At 36.9% G+C, this 19,226-nt stretch overlaps 1 protein-coding gene across 1 annotated transcript in view; it reads right to left on the reverse strand.

Moving 5' to 3' along the window:
* MELK (maternal embryonic leucine zipper kinase) overlaps nucleotides 1–19,226 on the reverse strand; it is an 82,113-nt gene that overhangs the window by 35,972 nt on the left and 26,915 nt on the right. Inside the window, exon 9 of the mRNA XM_081273704.1 lies at nucleotides 1,385–1,453. Coding sequence (XP_081129830.1) covers nucleotides 1,385–1,453 — 69 coding nt within the window. The remainder of the gene's footprint in view (nucleotides 1–1,384; nucleotides 1,454–19,226) is intronic.

A 19,226-nucleotide genomic window follows, 5' to 3' on the forward strand; every position in this document is an offset into this window, starting at 1 on the left:
AGGGCATTCATATTGAATAAGCAATCTCTACCTCCGATGAGCTTACATTCACATAGAACAAGTTGAAAAGCACACCTTTCTTTCCCATTTGTAATTTTCAAATGTGAGGAGAGAAAAATTAATCAACAAAGATTAAGTTTTTGGAGTCCAGAAGAAAGGATGAGGCGTTTTCAATCTCATTATGGAGATTTGGTGGTCTGGCCCTACTTAATCAAGGTGGGTGAGCCTGAGGTAAATTTTGAATAAAGAGGTGGAAATGGCTTAATAGATGGAAAAAGTGGAAGATATTCCTGAATACATAATGAATAAAATATTGCACTAGTAAGATACTCATGTTTTCAAATAGTTTCATAGCAATCTCATTTTATCCTTCTAATACTGCATAGCAGTGAGGCAGGCTCAAAACTCCTATTTTACAGATCAACACCAATTTAGGTTTTGATGAGTAGGGTGGATACCTAGACTTCAGTACTCCTATCTTTCACTCTTAGAGATTCATTCTACTAAATCAGTGGTTCTCAAAGTATAGTCCCAAGACCAACAGCACCAGAATCATCTGAGAGTTTGTTTGAAATGCAAATTCTCAGCCTGGCCCTAGATCTGTTGAATCAGACACTCTAAGAATAGGGCAAAGTAAGCTATGTATTAAAAGCCCATTGAAGCCAGGCACAGAGGCACACACCTGTAATCCCAGTGCCTCAGGAAGTTGAGGCAGGAGGATCACAAGTTCAAAGCCAGCCTCAGCAGGCACTGAACAACTCAGTGAGTCTCTGTCTCTAAATAAAATACAAAATAGGTCTGGGGATGTGGCTCAGTGGCCGAGTACCCCTGAGTTCAGTCCCCAATACCCAAATAAATAAATAAATAAATAAATGCCCATCAGACAATTCTGACACACACTAAAATTTGAGAACCACTGAACTAGATCACAGGACTCCCTCAATTGTACACCAGCTTGTTCCAGCATTCGCTCAGTGTGTTCTGTATATCTAAAATTCAAGGGTGGGAACAAGACAATGGAAGCAAGTGAAACAAGAGCTGATTTAAAAAAAAAAAAAACACTCAAGAAAAAGTAAGAAAAACCATATCAGATCAAAAAAATGGGGGTGGAGGTGTTACATCATTAAAAAAGGATCCAGCTAGGGGTATAGCTCAATGGTAGAACACTGACTTAGCATGTGAGAGGCCCTGATACAATCTCCCATAAAAAAGAACAGAAAGGAAGGAAAGGGGGCAGGACTAGTGGAGGACATCTGCAAAGCTGATTTGATAGATGGAATCCTCTTAAAGCTAATAGATAGTGATAAATGTGATAGTAAAATAGATACCTTAAAGTTAAATCAAACAATTATGATAGACTTTTATTATTTTTAACAAAGGTTACCTGCAGCATTTGTTGAAGAAGCAGAATGCTACTGGGAGAGAGCCACTTAGGAACATCATATTTCCCTCTCTACAAAAAGCAAAGAAGACATTTATTTTCAATCAGCCTTGACCCAAATTTCAAAAGTAATGATATACTATAGGTTTAGCTTCAAATTTGAAGACTTTACCCAACTAGGAGATTCAGTAAAATTATTAATAATAAGAAATCCATTTTCTTGCCTTAAAGAAGGAAATCCAGCAAATTAAATATCATCATCACCTCTAAATTATTCAAATGAAAGAAAAGGACTGGAACACAGAGAATGTAACTGTAGAAAATGCAAATGTTATAGGGCTTGAGAATTCACAGTATGAGTACATAGACAACAAGTAAACCATTGTACCCAATTTCATTGCTGAAGCAAACTGGAGTTTATAATCTCAATTATCAGTTGAAAATAATGAAGCCATAGAAAATAAATCTGAGTGATGGGAATAAGTTCAATAATAGAGTGCTTACCTAACATCTAGGTTCAATCCAGGAAAGAAAGGAAAGGGGAAGAAAAAAGAAAATAGCAAAAAAACAAAGCAAAGTGTATTTTGTAGCAGGACAGAGACTGTGATTAAAAATAAGTCATATATCTTTCACAAGGAAGAATTTATACTCATTGAGACAAACTGATAAAAGCTATTTTCTAAAGCAAGTACCTTTTCTGGGAAATGAAAAAGACTCAGGAGACAAATATTTACAACCCAGTGTACTCAGAAATTATGATCACAATGTCATCAACTAAAGAGAAGACCAGGGGTTGCTAAACACTCGTACATGTTAGAATCCTTCTTTCCCTGTTCAGAGGAAATAACACAATAATTTCTCACAGAAGAGATCAAACTGTTTAGTGATGTACCAGGCGCAGTGGCACATGTCTGTAATCCTAGCCACTCAGGAGGCTGGGCAGGATGATCTCAAGTTCAAGGTCAGCCTTGGCAACTTAGCAAGATCCTGTCTCAAAATAAAAAAGGTTGGGAGTATGGCTGTGAGAAAAATTAAGGTTGAACTGTCATTGACAGTACATCATTAATTTCATGCAGATTAAGTGAAAATACAAAACCATTTTAAAAGATCTCATAAATAAGAAAGATGTCACCACCCACCACCACCACCAAATATTTTCTTCCCACATTTCTCCTGTCAGTTAATGGAACTGTGCTCTACTAGTTTATCAAGCCAAAAACTTTGGAATCATTGTTACCCTTTCTCTCACACACCACACTCAATATCTACTGGCTCTGTTCAAAATGCATCCAGAATTACTTACTCTCTACCACCAACCTTAGTCAAGTCACCTGGCACACTGCAATAGTCCCCTAACTGGTCTTCCAGATTCCACCACTGTTCCCCAAAGTCTAGACTCCACTTACCACCACCAGTGTTCTTTGAACACATTGGGTTAAGTCATGTCACGTCACTACTTAAAACTCTCTAATGGATCCCCAACTTGCTCAGAACAAAATCCAAATTCCTTATACTGACTCCAAGGTCACTCTCCTTGCTACTTTTCAAACCTACCTCCTCATTCTCCCCCTTAATCACCAAACTACAGTCTGAAGAGAAAACAGTCTTGTCTTCTGGCCTTTGTATCCACTGTTCCCTCTGCCTGTAACACTTTGGCTAGGTATTAGCAGAGCCTGTGCGTTAATCTTCAGGTCTCCACTTGAATGCCAGTGAGATCTCCCCTTGAGCCCCATAGACATCCTCTATCTCCCTTTCCCATCTAATGTTCTTTACTATACTTATTACCACATGTCATATTATATTCTATTTATTTTCTGCCTCACTACATTCAAATATAAGCTCCTTAATCATAGCAATTTTTGTCTACTTTGTCCATTTTGTTCACCTAGAATAGTATCTGACCCTTGCATGGGCTTGATTTTGTTAAATAAATGGAGGAATGAGGTAAAAAGCATATATTACAAAAGAAAATGGACAAAGAGGGGCTGGGATTGTGGCTCAGCGGTAGAACACTTGCCTCGCACGTGTGAGGAACTGGGTTCAATCCTCAGCACCACATAAAAATAAATAAGCAAAATAAAGGTATTGTGACCATCTACAACTAGAAAAAATATTTTTTAAAAAAGAAGAAAATGGACAAAGAATAGTCACAGTTAAAATCCCCCCAAAAAAACTTTTAAATTGTGAATAAACAAAAAATATGTTCAATTAATCTAACAATAAATATCAATTTAAGTAAAAATATTATCTACTTACTGTCTATCAAACTATCAAATGGACAAACTTTATTTCTTTCTTTGACACAGGGTCTTGCTATGTTGCCCAGGCTGGTCTCAAATCCCTGAGCTCAAATGACCCTCCTGTTTCAGCCTCCCAGGTAGCTGAGACTGTAAGCATACACCACTATATCCAGCTTTCAAGCTGACAAACTGTTAAAAAAAAAAAATTGTCGAGCGTTCATAAGAGTTTAGGAACAAGAATGATTATATATCCAACTAGAAAGTATGAACTTTTCTGAAAAGTAATTTGGAAATACGTATTAAAAGCATTAAAAAGTGGGGGGAAAGCATTTAAAATTACATATCCTTGAGCCAGCAACTTCACTTTTAGCAATTTATCATAAGCAAATAATCTGGCATACAAAAACTTATGAATAGGGCTGGGGTTGTCGCTCAGCAGTAGAGCACTCACCTAGTACGTGTGAGGCCCTGGGTTTGATCCTCTACACCACATAAAAATAAATAAAGGTATCGTGTCCAACTACAACTAAAATATAAATGTTTAAAATAAAAAAAAATTTTTAAACTTATGAATAGTAACATGAATTGTTTATGATGCAATTGAGAACTAAGAACTATATATGGCAAACTCCAAAAAACTAATAAAACAAATTCCTAGTCCAGAGAAACAAGGACAAGAGCAAAAAACAAAAACAAAAAAATGTAAACAATATCCACATTATGTTCAACCATAAAAATGGGATCCTAATTAGAATAAATGACAATCCATGGATGCATATCTCCAAGTACACTCTACTATCATGAATATCTAAAAATTTTTTAAAAAGTAAAGGACACTAAATAGGAGAAGCATTTGGTTTCTGTGTTCTCATGAACTATCTAGGACATAATTCTTGCAAAAATCAGTCCAACTGAGGAGAGAAACAGAGGAGGTTGGATTTCCATATCAAAGAAGCAATCTGAGTCCCAAAGAAGCACAATCAACAAACTTACACAGAAAAGATGCCAATGTCAAAGCAACTCTGATGAGAGTAAACAAACTAACCTAAAAAATATATTTTAGAAAGGGCAACTGCTTTCGTTTTACAGATGACGTTTGAATATTAAAAAGTTCATCCTCCCTCTATCTAAAGCACTCAATATGATGCAGAGGGCCCACTCTTACAAGGGAGCCTTAACTCTTGCCAGAGTCAGAAACTAAAGATTTCTGAACTACAGTGAGGAAGTTCCTAATTCTTTTTTTACTATTGCCACTCCTATATGGCCATCTGAACCCAAATGTGAAGGCCCAGTACTATCTGTTCCACACATATCCCTAGAAAAAAGGGATTTTTAGTCGGGCACAGTGGTGCATGTCTGTAATCTCATTAGCTCAGGAGGCTGAGGCATGAGGATCACAAGTTCAAAGCCAGCCTCAGCAACTTAGTGAGGACCTAAGCAATTTAGCAAGACCCTAAGCAACTTAGTGAGACTGTCTCAAAATAAAAAATAAAGTAACTCTATTCTTCCCTAGCCCTCTCCCATTGTGAATTAACATTCGAATATCAGAAAAAACCTTCGGCCTTTGGTTTTTTCGGATTGGCTTATTTTGCTTATCATATTCTCTCAAAATGCATAAATGCATTCTAATGTCATGTATAACTAAATAAAACAAATTTTAAAAATTAAAAATAATAAAATAAAAAGGGCTGGGGTATAGCTCAGTGGTTAAGTGCCCCTGAATTCAATCCCTAGTTCCAAAAATCAAGAAGGGATTTTTAGATGCTTGGGCCAACTCTCTGGGACTTAGCATTAAGTCACAGTTGTTCTATTATTGGCCCTGGCCTAGATGGCTCCCCTCTTATAGCTGAGCTTTTCCTTATTCCTGAAAGCAAGGCTTCTCATGATCTCAACCCTGGGAACTTGACTTTTCTCATTCTTGGCAGACTGCCCATTTGCCTGGTCTCAAATATTTCAGCTTGCTCTTACCAAGGTCCCACAGAGAATAGAGACCAGCCTGGAACAAGGACCCACCTCCCTTCTGATCAAATGCTCATGGCCTACCTGAGTTTCTGATTGCAGCCTGCTCCTAGTGTGTCCTCCCTCATGCTTCACTCACTGGTCAAGACCTCCACGTATTCCAGGTGGTCTTCCCTCACAGTGACCACTTGCAGTGTTATTTGCTGCTTACTCTCTGGATACCATCTGTGCTGAGCTGAACAATATCCCACTCCCCATTGTGCAAGAATAAATTTCTTGTTTTAAGCCACCACACTGTAGTACTTTGTTATAACAACCCTAGGAAACTGATTCACCATCTATAAGGGTTTGGCTTTATATTACTTCTCTCCCACCAGCATTACCCACCACAGGGATAAGTCTGGATCCAGGTTCCAGCTCTTTCTCATCTGCTCCAAACAGCAGGCCCATAATCCAAACCACCAAATTAAAAGAAATATTATGCCTTAAAATTCAGAAACTAGGGACTGGGGTTGTAGCTCAGTGGTAGATCACTTGCCTTCCATGTGTGAGGAACTGGGTTTGAATCTCCGCACCACATAAAATAAATAAATAAATATATTGTGTCCATCTACAACTAAAATAAATTAAATATATATATATATAATTATTTTTTAAAGTTCAGAAACTACCATGCAAAACAAAAGTACTCTTAACTAAAAGTAGAAGTACTCCACAGAATCCGATATATTTTTACATCAAAGTAAAAAGTATCACTTTTTAGTATCAAAAAAGTATTGAATGAAGAAAGATCCACTAAACTTATTTCAAGTTCCTTTTTTTTTTTTTTTTTTTTTGCCTTTTGGCATCCCATTTTGAATTCTTGAAGTGTCATTTTAAGAGATTCCCTATGCCTCTCTAACACATGCTAGCAACTGTGTGTGTGTGTATGTGTGTGTGTGTTAGTTACCAGGGATTGAACCCAGGGACGCTTAGCCACTGAGCCACATCCCCAACCCTTTTATTTTTTGAGACAGGTTAAGTTGTTTAGGGCCTTGCTAAGTTGCTAAGGCTGGCCTCAAACTTATGATCCTCTTGTCTCAGCCTCCTAAATCACTGGGATCACAGGTGTGCACCACCACGCCCACCTCCACGCTAGCAATTCTACCCAGAAAGAAGCAGGAAGGACAAGTGAAAAAATGTAGAGTTTAGTGCATCAGACACAGATTAGAGCCATGCATTATGTGTGAATCCCAGTTCTGCCACCTTCTGGCTCCATGAACTTGTACAAGTTATTTAATTTCTTTGACCCTGGTTTCTAAAAGAATAGGCTCCAAAGACAAATTGCCTATGTTCAAATTCAAACTCTACCACTTAATTGCAATGTGACCTTGGAGGAGCAATTTAACCTTGCTATACCTCAGTTCCCTCATCTATAAAAAGTATAATTATAGTATATATTGCATAGAATTGTTGGAATTGTTGTTAGGCTTCAATGATTTGATATATATAAAGCACTTAGCACAGTGCCAGGTATACAGTAAGAACTCAGAAAGTCAGTTTCTTCTATTATTGTTGTTGCAACCACTAATACTATATAATACTAACAGTTGCTATCTGTAAAGCAATGCCACTTATAGTATTAAAAAGGAGTAAAAAGAATATGTGTATGAAAGTACCCAGCACAATATACCTTGCACATAAGAAACCATAAATGTTTAATGAATCCAAAATAAATAGGAGAGGGAGATAGGGATACTCAAAATAGTAGTAGTATTCTAAAGATGGGCATGTTGGCCATGTATGCCAAAGACGAAAGATTCAGTACAGTAAAAAAGGCTAAGGCCATTCTGAGGAATGCTATATGCTGCCCAATGGGCTCTACCTCACTGCAACTGCTTCAGAATCTCAGGATTGCCTGGTAAGAAACATGTATCAACCAGTCAAGCTCTGGTCACATCACCTCCTGAAATGCACCCACGCACTTATCCTGTTTGGACAGAATACCATCCACAAGCAAGTCATGAGGCCTGTGACTCATCACCATCCTCTGACATTCTCAGCTTTACTCTCTGCACAGGATTATCATCAAAAAGTGAGTCCAGAGCTGGGTTCTGCTGCCAGACTTCACCCAACCTCTTATCTCTATACAGCACTTCAAAATGCACAAAACACATATATTTTAATCTTGTAGAGTAATTATTAACCACATTATACAAATCAGGAAACTAAGTCTCAGCGAGGGAGATTAATCACTTGTTCAATGTTACAAGACATTGGTTCTCATTTGTCCCACAAGACACATCTGGAAGTATCTAGAGACATTTGATTGTCGCAATTTGGGGGCTACTACTGGCATTGAGTCAGTAAAGGTCATAGATACTGTTGAACATCGTACACTGCACAGCACAGTCCCCCCCCCACACACACAACAAAGAATACCTGGTACAAAAAGTCAGTCAAAAGTGCCAAGATTGAGAAACAGTTATTAAGCAAAAAATAGCCAAGTAGAACCAGAAGAGATACTTCTTCTATCGTATTGTGCTTGAAGGTCTAAGAAAGACTATAAGTAAAAAGAGAAAGACTACTTATTTAAATATTAAAATACATATCCAAATATCAAACAGAAAAAACCTTAGGGGACAATTCTTCTGGGGAAGAGCATCTCAACAAAATGCCCAGTGTCAACCAAGGCTGTGCCCCTTAACCCTTGTTTCTGTACAGTCTTTGGAGGATTTTTGTTTCTTTATTTAAAGGATGATTACCTTGCAAATGAGAGCAAGGGCAACAGCGGGTAAAAGCCAAGTGGAAGGGGGTAAAAAAGATCTGTGGGCTAAGCAAGATAATCCTGGGAATTCTAGCAGGCTTAAAACTGTTCACTTTTCACATAGTTCTAAGAAAGGCAGGCAATCTCTCCAACACATAACCATAGTACTGCAATCAACTCTATAACTGTAAAAATATAATCTTATAAAGAGACAGCTTGCCTATTTTTTTGCCCATTTTCTTTAAAATTATAAATTATAATTGTTAAGAAGCAATTTGGAGCTGGGTATGCAGCTCAGTAGTAGAGTATTTGCCTGGCACTGGTGAGTCCCTGAGTTCGATCCACAATCACGCACACGCACACGCACAGCAGCAGCAGCAATTTTACTTTACAGCCATTTAACTTACATTTACTAAATTATTTATACTATTCTAATATTTCTGTACCAGAACTGGAGTACATCATGCTTGTCTTTGAATGCAGTGATAGCAAATGAATATAGGTGACATTAATAATATTAATACTCAATCTGTTAGTAATCATGCCAGAATTTGCAGTTGAGCATTTTGGTTAAAATAGTGAACAAATGCAAAAGATAAATGAAGCCTGCCTCTTAAACAAGAGTTACATACAGTGTGTCAAATATTGCTGGTTTTTTTCAATCAAGGCAAGAACGGAGGGAAATGTTATTCCCAAGTGAGGAATTTTAGAACATTCTAGGCAAAGATACATACTGCATGCAAGTGATACGACACCTTAATTAGATTCAACCAGCAGACTGTATTACACTGCGACTCGGAACAATAGTTCTGAGCCAAGATTACAATAAATTTCAAAATCTATAATGTGTGAAATTAAATTCCACAATAATGCATAAAAGTCCTAATTTGAATCAATTTTCAACTTGCAAATACATGAAAAACTAAAAAATGAAATTCAGAGCAGGAGAAACAAAGAATGTACAGTATTAGTAAATAATATTAATTAGGAAGGCCAAATCTCTACTGAACAAGTGTTAGACACTCTCTACCACATTCATTCCACTGCAAAAGATATTGGATTTGCCAAAAATATCAAAACTTGGACCTAGCATCTACTATTAGGACATTACTATTGTAATGTTTCACATTATTTGAAGGTAAGCACTCACCCCCAAAAGATTAATTCAGAATCCATTAGTACATTCAAATAAATAAATACACTAGGGAAACAATATATTAATAATCAATAGCATTAATTCCACGGCTGCCATGTAAATATGAACTTGCAGTAACAACAAGTGAAGACAAATAAACAGCGTAACAGTTTAAAGTTTGGATATGGAAAAATACAGCAAACCTTAAGCTTAAGTCAGTAAATTAGGAATATCATGAATATAATTCAATTTCAGTAGAATCACTTATTTTTTTCTGGGGATGAGACTACAAAATCTTGATAAGGTATATTGGAGACAGACTAAAAACTAATACCCAAACACTTAGGGGTTGTCCTGTTCTATTCAGTTCTTGGGTTTTGTTTCTGTTTTTCCCTGCAGTTTTAATGCTTTTATTTTAAACACAAATAAAATGCACGCTGAGCCATATATTCAATTTTTTCACTGTGCAGTCTAGCATTGTGATTGGTGACTCTAATGGCCTGCTAGGTTGCTATGTCCACATATTTTTTTTAATACCTTTATTTCACTTATTTATTTTTTATGTGATGCTGAGGATCAAACCCAGGGCCTTGCGCATGTGAGGCAACCATGTGCAAAGGGACATAAAGATAGACAAGATACCCACTTCAAAAAGCTCTATATTGAGCCACAACCCCAGCCCCTGTTACTCTTAAGCGAAAACATTATAAGCAATCTCAGCACAGGAAGATTCCAGCTCCTTGACACTATGGACCCGGAACTTCTAGAAGCCACTGGACAGCACATGCTTTATTTCCTTTTTTTTTTTCCCCCATAATCACTGTTAAGCATCAAGATCCAACCCTTGAATCTCTCCATACCCTGTCGTCCAAATGTCTGGGTTTCCACCAGTTATGTTTACTTTTGACTTACCAGCCTAACTGGCGCCAGTTAGACTTCTTGACCCTTTTTTTGAGAGTAGGAGATGGATGCTACTACCTCCATGGGAAGCACCAAGGAAAGATTTATTCAGTATTTTAAGTCAACAACTTAGATCAGAAATATTTAAGAAATATACTAGTAGCACAATGCTCACAGAGAAAGTTGTCACCACACGACAGGAAAATCAAGTTCAAAATTTTAACATAAGAGAATGCTAGGCTGAAACAAACAAGAAAAACAGAATGTGAATAAATAGAAGTCAAAGAAATTAGAGCTACTCGGGGCTAGAATGGGCCCTGGAAACATGGACCCTGATTACTGCAATACTTTAACACTACTGATACAAAAAAAAAAAAAAAAAACAGGACCAGTAAGCATTCTACTGGGTGACATTCTAAAGAGAGTAGAAAAGCTGGTACATAATAATACTAATGTGAATTAGGAGAACTAACTTATAGGTAAATCTGAAAAGATGGGATGACTGGGAGCACTCCCAAGTTCATGGGCACAAAAAGAAGCTTGGGTTCAGAGGCACTTCTCTAGGCTTCTGATTCTCATGAAACTAGGAACTAGAATTGAGAAACAGTACTGGGCACTGAGCTTGACTAGAGCTGAAAGAATGAAGTTGAGCTTCAACAGATGGTTTGAAATCCCAGCTCTGCTACTTACTAGCTCTACGACCCTGAGTAAATTACTATAGATGGGGAACAATAATAGAAAATGCCTCACTTAGAGCACAGCCTGGCAAATAACAATAGCTCATGAATATTAAGCATTACTTTTGTTACAATGGAATAAGAATATGCATGCCAGCAAACAATTTATTATTTCCTGAGCAACCATGTGCAAAGGGACATAAAGATAAACAAGATACCCACTTCAGAAAGCTCTATCCCTTTGGAGGAAAAAAAGCAGGTGGGGAATAGAAAACACAACAAAGAAATACAACAAAAAGACTGGTGCAGATGCTCTAGGCAGAAGAGATTTCAGCACATCTCAAAAAAGCATAGAATTCTACTTTTTTAAAATTTTTTTATTTATATATGACAGAAGAATGCATTACAATTCTTATTACACATACAGTGCAAATTTTTCATATCTCTGGTTGTACACAAAGTATATTCACACCAATTCATGTCTTTATACATGTACTTTGGATAATAATGTCCATCACATTCCACCATCATTTCTAACCCCATGCCCCCTCCCTTCCCCTCTGACCTATCTAGAATTTGTCTATTCCTCCCATGCTCCCCCCCCCCATTACCCCACTATGAATCATCCTTCTTATATCAAGAGAAAACATCCGGCATTTGTTTTGGGGGGATTGGCTAACTTCACTTAGCATTATCTTCTCTAAATCCATCCATTTACCTGCAAATACCATTATTTTATTCTTTTTTATTGCTGAGTAATATTCCATTGTGTATATATGTCACATTTTTTTTATCCATTCATCTACTGAAGGGCATCTAGGTTGGTTCCACAGTTTAGCTATTGTGAATTGTGCAGCTATAAACATTGATATGACTGTGTCCCTGCAGTACGCTGGAGACACAGTCCTTTGGATATAGACCAAGGAGAGGGATAGCTGGGTCAAATGGTGGTTCCATTCCCAATTTTCCAAGAAATCTCCATAATGCTTTCCACATTAGCTGCACCAATTTAGAGTCCCACTGAATTCTATTTCTGTACACCTATAGACAAAGTCTCAGACGTGACCTGCAGAAGTCACCTCTCCTACTCTCCCCATTAGCTTTTTGGGTTCAAACTCACTAAAATCTTTATCATTCTACTTTTTAAAATTCAACACTAGCAAACCAACTTCAACAACATATTAAAAGGAGTATACACTATGACCAAGTGGCATTGTTCCTGGAATACAAGGATGGTTCAGCATGCTAAAATCAATGTAATGCACCACATGAACAAAACAAAGAAAAAAAACATACAATCAACTAAACTGACACATGAAAAAGTATTGGCAAAATTCAACATGTTTTCATGATAAACACACTAGAAAAACTAGGAATAGAAGAAAACTTCCTCAACATATTACAAATCCATAGCTAATATTGTGCTCAGTATGAAATGATTAAATGCTTTTCCTCTAAGATCAGAAATATAAAACAAGGATGCTCACATTCTCTTCTATTCAACATAGTAAGGGAAGTCCTAGCCAGAGTAACTAGACAAACAAGAAGAAAAACATTTACATGCTTCAAAATCTAAAAGTCTTTGGCATAGAATGAAGTCTCCCTTCTATCCCTCTCCTCTAATTTTCCTCCACAAAGGAAATAGCAATTATCAACATCTACCACCTTCTGTCATATGTCAGCAAATAAGAGGAATATACTCTCTTTTTTTTTCCGGTGCTTAGGATCAAATCCAGGGCCTCAACCAAGCTGGGGCAAGCACTCTGAAACTGAGCTTCATCACAATCCCTTTTTAAATTTTACTTTGAGAAAGAATCTCATTGAGACTGGTCTTGAACTTGAAATCCTCCTGTCAGAGCTTCCCAAATAGCTGGGATTACAGGCATGTACCACCATACCCAGCTACTTTACCTTTTATAAAACTGATGGTACATTACACATACTGGTCTACTCTTTGCTTTTTCACTTATGTATCTTAGACACCATTTCATTATCAACATCTAAAGAGGTCCCTCATTCATTTTTTTAATACTTTTATTTATTTATTTTTATGTGGTGCTGAGGCTCAAACCCAGCACTTCACATGTGGTAGGCAAGCACTCTACTACTGAGCTACAACCCCAGCCCCCCTCATTCATTTTTATACCTGTAGAATATACCATTATAGATACACCATAATGTAACAATAATTGTCTAAAAGAAAAAGAAAGTACTAATAAGACCCATAGATTCAAAGGCATTAACAAATAAAAAGATCAAGTAATAAACAGCAAACAGCACTGTATTACTATGCCATGAGAATACAGAACCTTGGAGGGGGTTTGAACTTCATACAATGCAAAAAAAAAAAAAAAAAAAACCCCACCCAAGGCCAGGTCTCCAAATCTAGCTCATTCATTCACCATTATCAACACTAAAGATATGTTATCAAACCACCCATTTTTAACATGTAATAGACTTTATTCAATGAAATTGTGGATCTACTACCTTTCTAAACATTCCATTTAAAAAGTACACCAGGGAAAACAATTATAGCAGAAAAACCAGAAAAAAATCAGGGGAGAAAACAGAATAAGTTAATTCTACCAGATATTTAATAAACAATATTTAAAAGGTAAAGTAACTGAAACAATTAGATATAAGAAGAGACAAAAAGATAAATGCAATGAAATATAAAACCCAAAAGGGTCGGGGGAACAGCTCAGTAATACAGCACATTCTCAGCATGTGAGAGACCCCGTATTCAATCCCTAGAGCCACCCTACCACCACCACCACACACACACACAAAAAAAGCAAAGTCAAAGAATTGTACAGCCTCACACAGTGGCCCACACCTGTAATCTAAGCAGCTCAGGAGGTTGAGACAGGAGGATTTTGAGTTCAAAGCCAGCCTCAGCAATTTAGTGAAGTCCTAAGCAACTCAGCAAGACCCAGTATCCAAATATAAAAAAGGGCTGGGGATGTGGCTCAGTGTTAAGCACCCCTGGGTTCAATCCCTGGTACCAAAAAAAAAAAAGAAGAAGAAGAAGAAGAACGGAAGAATTGTAGGAATTTAGTATATAATCAAATTATCATTTAAAGTAATTAGAAAAACAATAAATTACTGATGCATAGTATCGGGACAACCAGATAAATCAGCTGAGAAAAAATATACTGGATTCCCAGAAACTATCAGAGATCAGAGGGAAACTAAAGAAGCATGATAACTAACTATAATATGGCATTCTGGAAGGATCCTGGAACAGAAAAAGGACATAAAAAAAATCATGAAATTCAAAGTACAGAGTACAAAGTTAATTGTAATATATCCACATTGGTTCCTTAAGTGTGACAAATGTACCACACTAATGTAAAATGGTAATTATGGAACAAACAAGTAAGGAGTAAATGTAAATGGATTTTAGGAAAGAAGAAGGATATTGGAGAAAGCATTAAAGGAACTTTAGTTTTTTTGTGTGTGTGTGGGTGGTGGCAGGGTGGCTCTAGGGATTGAATATGGGGTCTCGCACATGCTGAGAATGTGCTGTATTACTGAGCACATGTAATTATGGAGCAAACAAGTAAGGAGTAAATGTAAATGGATTTTAGGAAAGAAGAAGGATATTGGAGAAGCAATCAAAGGAACTTTAGTTCTTTTTTTTTTTTTCCCCAAGTTTTGAACACAGGGGCACTCAACCACTGAGTAACATCCCCAGCCCTATTTTGTATTTTATTTAGAGACAGGGTCTCACTGAGTTGCTTAGCATTCATCATTGCTAAGTCTGGCTTGGAAACTCACAATCCTCCTGCCTCAGCCTCCTGAGTGGCTGGAATCACAGACATGCCCCACTGTGCCCAGCTTAGTTACTTCTTTTTTTTTTTTTTTTTTGAATTTTTAATATTTATTTTTTAGTTTTTGGCAGACACAACATCTTTGTTTGTATGTGGTGCTGAGGATCGAACCCGGGCCGCACGCATGCCAGGTGAGCGCACTACCACTTGAGCCACATCCCCAGCCCTTAGTTACTTCTTTATAAAGAATGTTTTTAAGAACTGGGGATGTAGCTCAGTGGTACAGAGCTTGTCTAGCACAAACAAGGCCCTGGATACCCAACACCACCAAAAAAAAAAAAAAAAAAGAAGAAGAAGAAGAAGAAGAAGAAAGATCTATACATGCTGCCATAGGTAAAGCAATCTTTAAAGGAAAGCATTCAGCCAGGCATAGTGGAGTGCACCCTCAGCAATCTAATGAGGTCCTAAGCAATTTAATGAGAATCTATCTCAAAATAAAAAGTGAAAAGGGCTGGGGATGTGATTAAGCATCCTTGGGTTCAATTCCCAATACCAAATAAGTAAATAAATAAAACAAAGCATTCAAGTGGGCTGGGGATGTAGTTCAATGGTAGAGCACTTACTTGCCTAGCATGTGTAAAGCCCTGAGTTCAATTCCCCAGCACTGCAAATAAATAAATAAATGTTTCAATTTTTAAAGGAGGGGGGGCAGAGTCCACAAAATGTGTGCATTATGTAAACCCCCCAAAAATGTATACATAATTGTATAAATACAGACAATATATGAAATCTCTTTTTCTTTTATTTGAGGTACTGAGGTGTGAACCCTCACTAGTCACTCTAAAACCTACAGTAAGATACTCCTAAGGAAAATGGAAACAGCACATTCTTCCTTGAAATAGTGACACATGACAGAACACAGTAGTGCCACCTTTCACTACTCTTTGTATTGTAAAGTACTTTGCTTCATATAAATATAGTTAAATGGATTTACAGATTATACTATGTGGTTTAAATAAACTAAATCCTCACAAAATAGCAAGTGGTTAGAGAAGATTCCTGCAGAGAAACCACAGATTAAAGTCTTAAAAAGATAAGACTATGAATACAAGCACAAGCAAACAACTATCACAGCACTGACACCTTTACTCTTAGTACAGTCAATCATCCAGAGCAGGAGGTTAAAAAAAGATCTAATTAGACAAGACAGTTTGTGTACAAAACTTGAAATTAGCAAGACTATCTGAAATAAGGATTTTTACATACATTATTAATAAGGAGCTTCAAATCATACATACCAGAATCTAGAATATGAAAACAAACTATAACTTTTTTTTTTGTTGTACTGGTGATGTAACCCCGAGGCACTTTACCACTGAGCCACATCCCCAGCCCTTTTTATTTTTTATTTTGAAACAGGGTCTTACTACGGTGCTAAGGCTGGCCTCGAACTTGCAATCTTCCTGTCTCAGCCTCTTAAGACACTGGGATTTCTTTAATTTTTTAGCTTAAAAAATGTTTAAAGTCAAGAAACTACACCAAAGCAAATTCCAGATGAACAAATATTTAAATATAAAAAAATGAAACCATAAAAACACTAAAATAAACTGGGTACAGTGGCGCACACCTGTAATCCCAGTAACTCAGGAGGCTAAAGCAAGAAGATTGCAAGTTCAAAGTCAGCTTGAGTGACTTAGTAAGATCTTGCCTCAATGTTTTTTAAAAGGGTGGAGAGGAAGTGATAAGGATGAACCTTAGAGGTAGAATGCTCCTGGGTTCAATCCCCAATACCATTAAAAAAAAAAGAAGAAGAAGAAGAAAAAGAAAACATGTAAACTTTAAAAAGTAACCTAAGTCAGAAAGCCTTTCCAAACTTGACAATAGAAGATTGGTAAACTATATAGCAGCACAATTCACAATAGCTAAACTGTGGAACCAACCTAGATGCCCTTCAGTTGATGAATTGATTAAAAAAATATGGCATATATACACAATGGAATATTACTCAGCAATAAAAGAGAATAAAATCATGGCATTTGCAGGAAAAGTGCTGGGGAATCGAACTCACGGCTTTACACATGGATGAAGGTGGAGAAGATAATTCTAAGTGAAGTTAGCCAATCTCAAAAAAACAAATGCTGAATGTTTTCTCTGATATAAGGTGATTGACTCATCGTAGGGTAGGTAGGGGGAGCATGGGAGGAATAAATGCACTCTAGATAGGGTAGAGGGGTGGGAGGGGAAGAGAGGGGGGTAGGGGGTTAGCAATGATGGTAGAATGTGATGAATATCAATATCCAAAGGACATGTATGAAGACATGAATTGGTCTTTATATACAGAGATATGAAAAATTGTGCTCTATATATGTAATAATAATTATAATGCATTCCACTGTCATATATTTTTAAAAAATAAAATCAATTAAAAAAAAGAAAATTAGAAAAACAATTTAAATAAATAAATAAAAAGATTGGTAAATTTGACTAAATAAAAATTAAGGGCTGGGGATATAGTGGTAAGCTCTTGCCTACCATGCAAGGCCCTAGGTTCAATTCCCCAGTACTGCACACACGTATACAAAAGTTAAAATTCCTGCACAGCAAAAAAAAAATAATAATAATCTTAAATATGAAGAGCAAAAAGGTGTTGTACTATATTGATGGGGGTATGGAAAATTGGTACCGTCTTGCTATTACTGGTAACTATGAACCAATAAAACTTTGATGGAAGTAATATGGCAATATGTATGAAAATTTCTAATCATATATCCTTTGACTCAGCAACTCTTCTAGCAATTTTCTTTTTCTTTCTTTTTTTGGTTTATCATTTTTGCAGTATTGAGAACTGGCAATTTTCTTACAGATATGTTCACAACATGCAAAATGACTACTGGGAAATTACTTAAATGTCCATTAACATAGGATCAGTTAAATAAATTATGGTACAAACATATACTGTTCTGTGCAATCATTAAAAAGAATGAAGAACCAGGTGTGGTGGTACATCCCCATAATCCTAGCTACTTGGGAGTCTAAGGCAGGAAGATTTCAAGTTTGAAGCCAGCCCTTAGGCAGCCCTGTCTAAATAAAATAAATAGGGATAGGGATGTAGCTCAGTGGTAGAGTGCTTAACTAGCAAGCACAATACCCCTGAGTCCAATTTCTAATACTGCCCCCCACCCAAAAGCAATGAAGAGACTCTGCGCTAGATATGAAGTGGTATGATTTCCAATACACTGTTAAGAGAGAAAAACAAGAGGCAAAACAGTATGTTTAGGGTATGCTGCCATCTGTGCAAAAATAAACTGGGAAGCAGGTAACCCAACAAGAAAATACAAAGGCTATGGGTGTAGCTCAGTGGAAGGGTACTTGCCTAGTAAGCTGAGACCCTGGGTTCAATCTTTAGTATCACAAAAAAAAAAAAAAAAAAAAAAGGAAGGGAGGGAGGGAAGGATAAAATATATGATTCCTTATACATGTATAGACTAAAGTCTGAAAAAAAAAAAAACATAAAAATCTGATAAATATGTTAACATTGTTACCTCCAGGTTATGGGTTTTATAGCTGGATAAATAACAACCTTATGCCAACAAATATGAAAAGCTGGACAAAACAGAAACATTCTTTATGTCCAAACTGAATTATGGTCATCCCCTCTCTCTACCAAGTCTTCCCCATCTCAGTTAATGGCAGCTCCAAACTTTTTAGTCACTCAGGCTACTCCACTCATTCAATACATCAGCAAATTATGTTAGTTATACCTTCAAAAGACAAAAGACATCAGTTCTACATTCTGACTATGATGGGGGGTTACATAAATCTATAAAATTCATAGACTCAATACCTCAAAAAAAAGGCCAATTTTACTTTATGCTAACAGAAAAATTTTTTAAAAAAAGAGACATCCAGAATCCATCCATTTCTTGCCATCTCCATTACTAACATCTCTGTGAATCACTATAATATCCTCCCAAACAGTCATCTTGATTCTCCTCTTTGCTTCCCCAGTAACCCTGATTTTCCTCTTTGCTTCCTACAGTCTATCCACACAGCAACCAGTGCAATCCTATTAAAAACTAAACCAAATCATAGCACTTCTCTACTCAAACCCTCCACCAGCTCCCCAAATGCTCCCCATAAAGCTATAGTCAGCAAGCAGGAACTAAAGCAAAAACTGCTACCTTCCAAGGATTGGAGGAATCTCAAGAAAAGTGAGAGAAAACGCAAGCTGTCTTGGCTACATCAGCACACTCCAGGAGACTGGCTTCCAGCCCAAGCCCATGGATCTCACCTTACCAAGGAGAAAAATGCATACACAGCCCCCAAGACAGGGGTGGTAACCACTATTGCTATCATTACTTTTTGTTGACCCAGCAGAATTAGAGCTCCTCAGCCTTTAAGGAGTTGAACAACTG

This window comes from Spermophilus citellus (genome assembly GCF_964194105.1).
Source record: "Spermophilus citellus genome assembly, chromosome: 2".
NCBI classification, from domain to species: domain Eukaryota; kingdom Metazoa; phylum Chordata; class Mammalia; order Rodentia; family Sciuridae; genus Spermophilus; species Spermophilus citellus.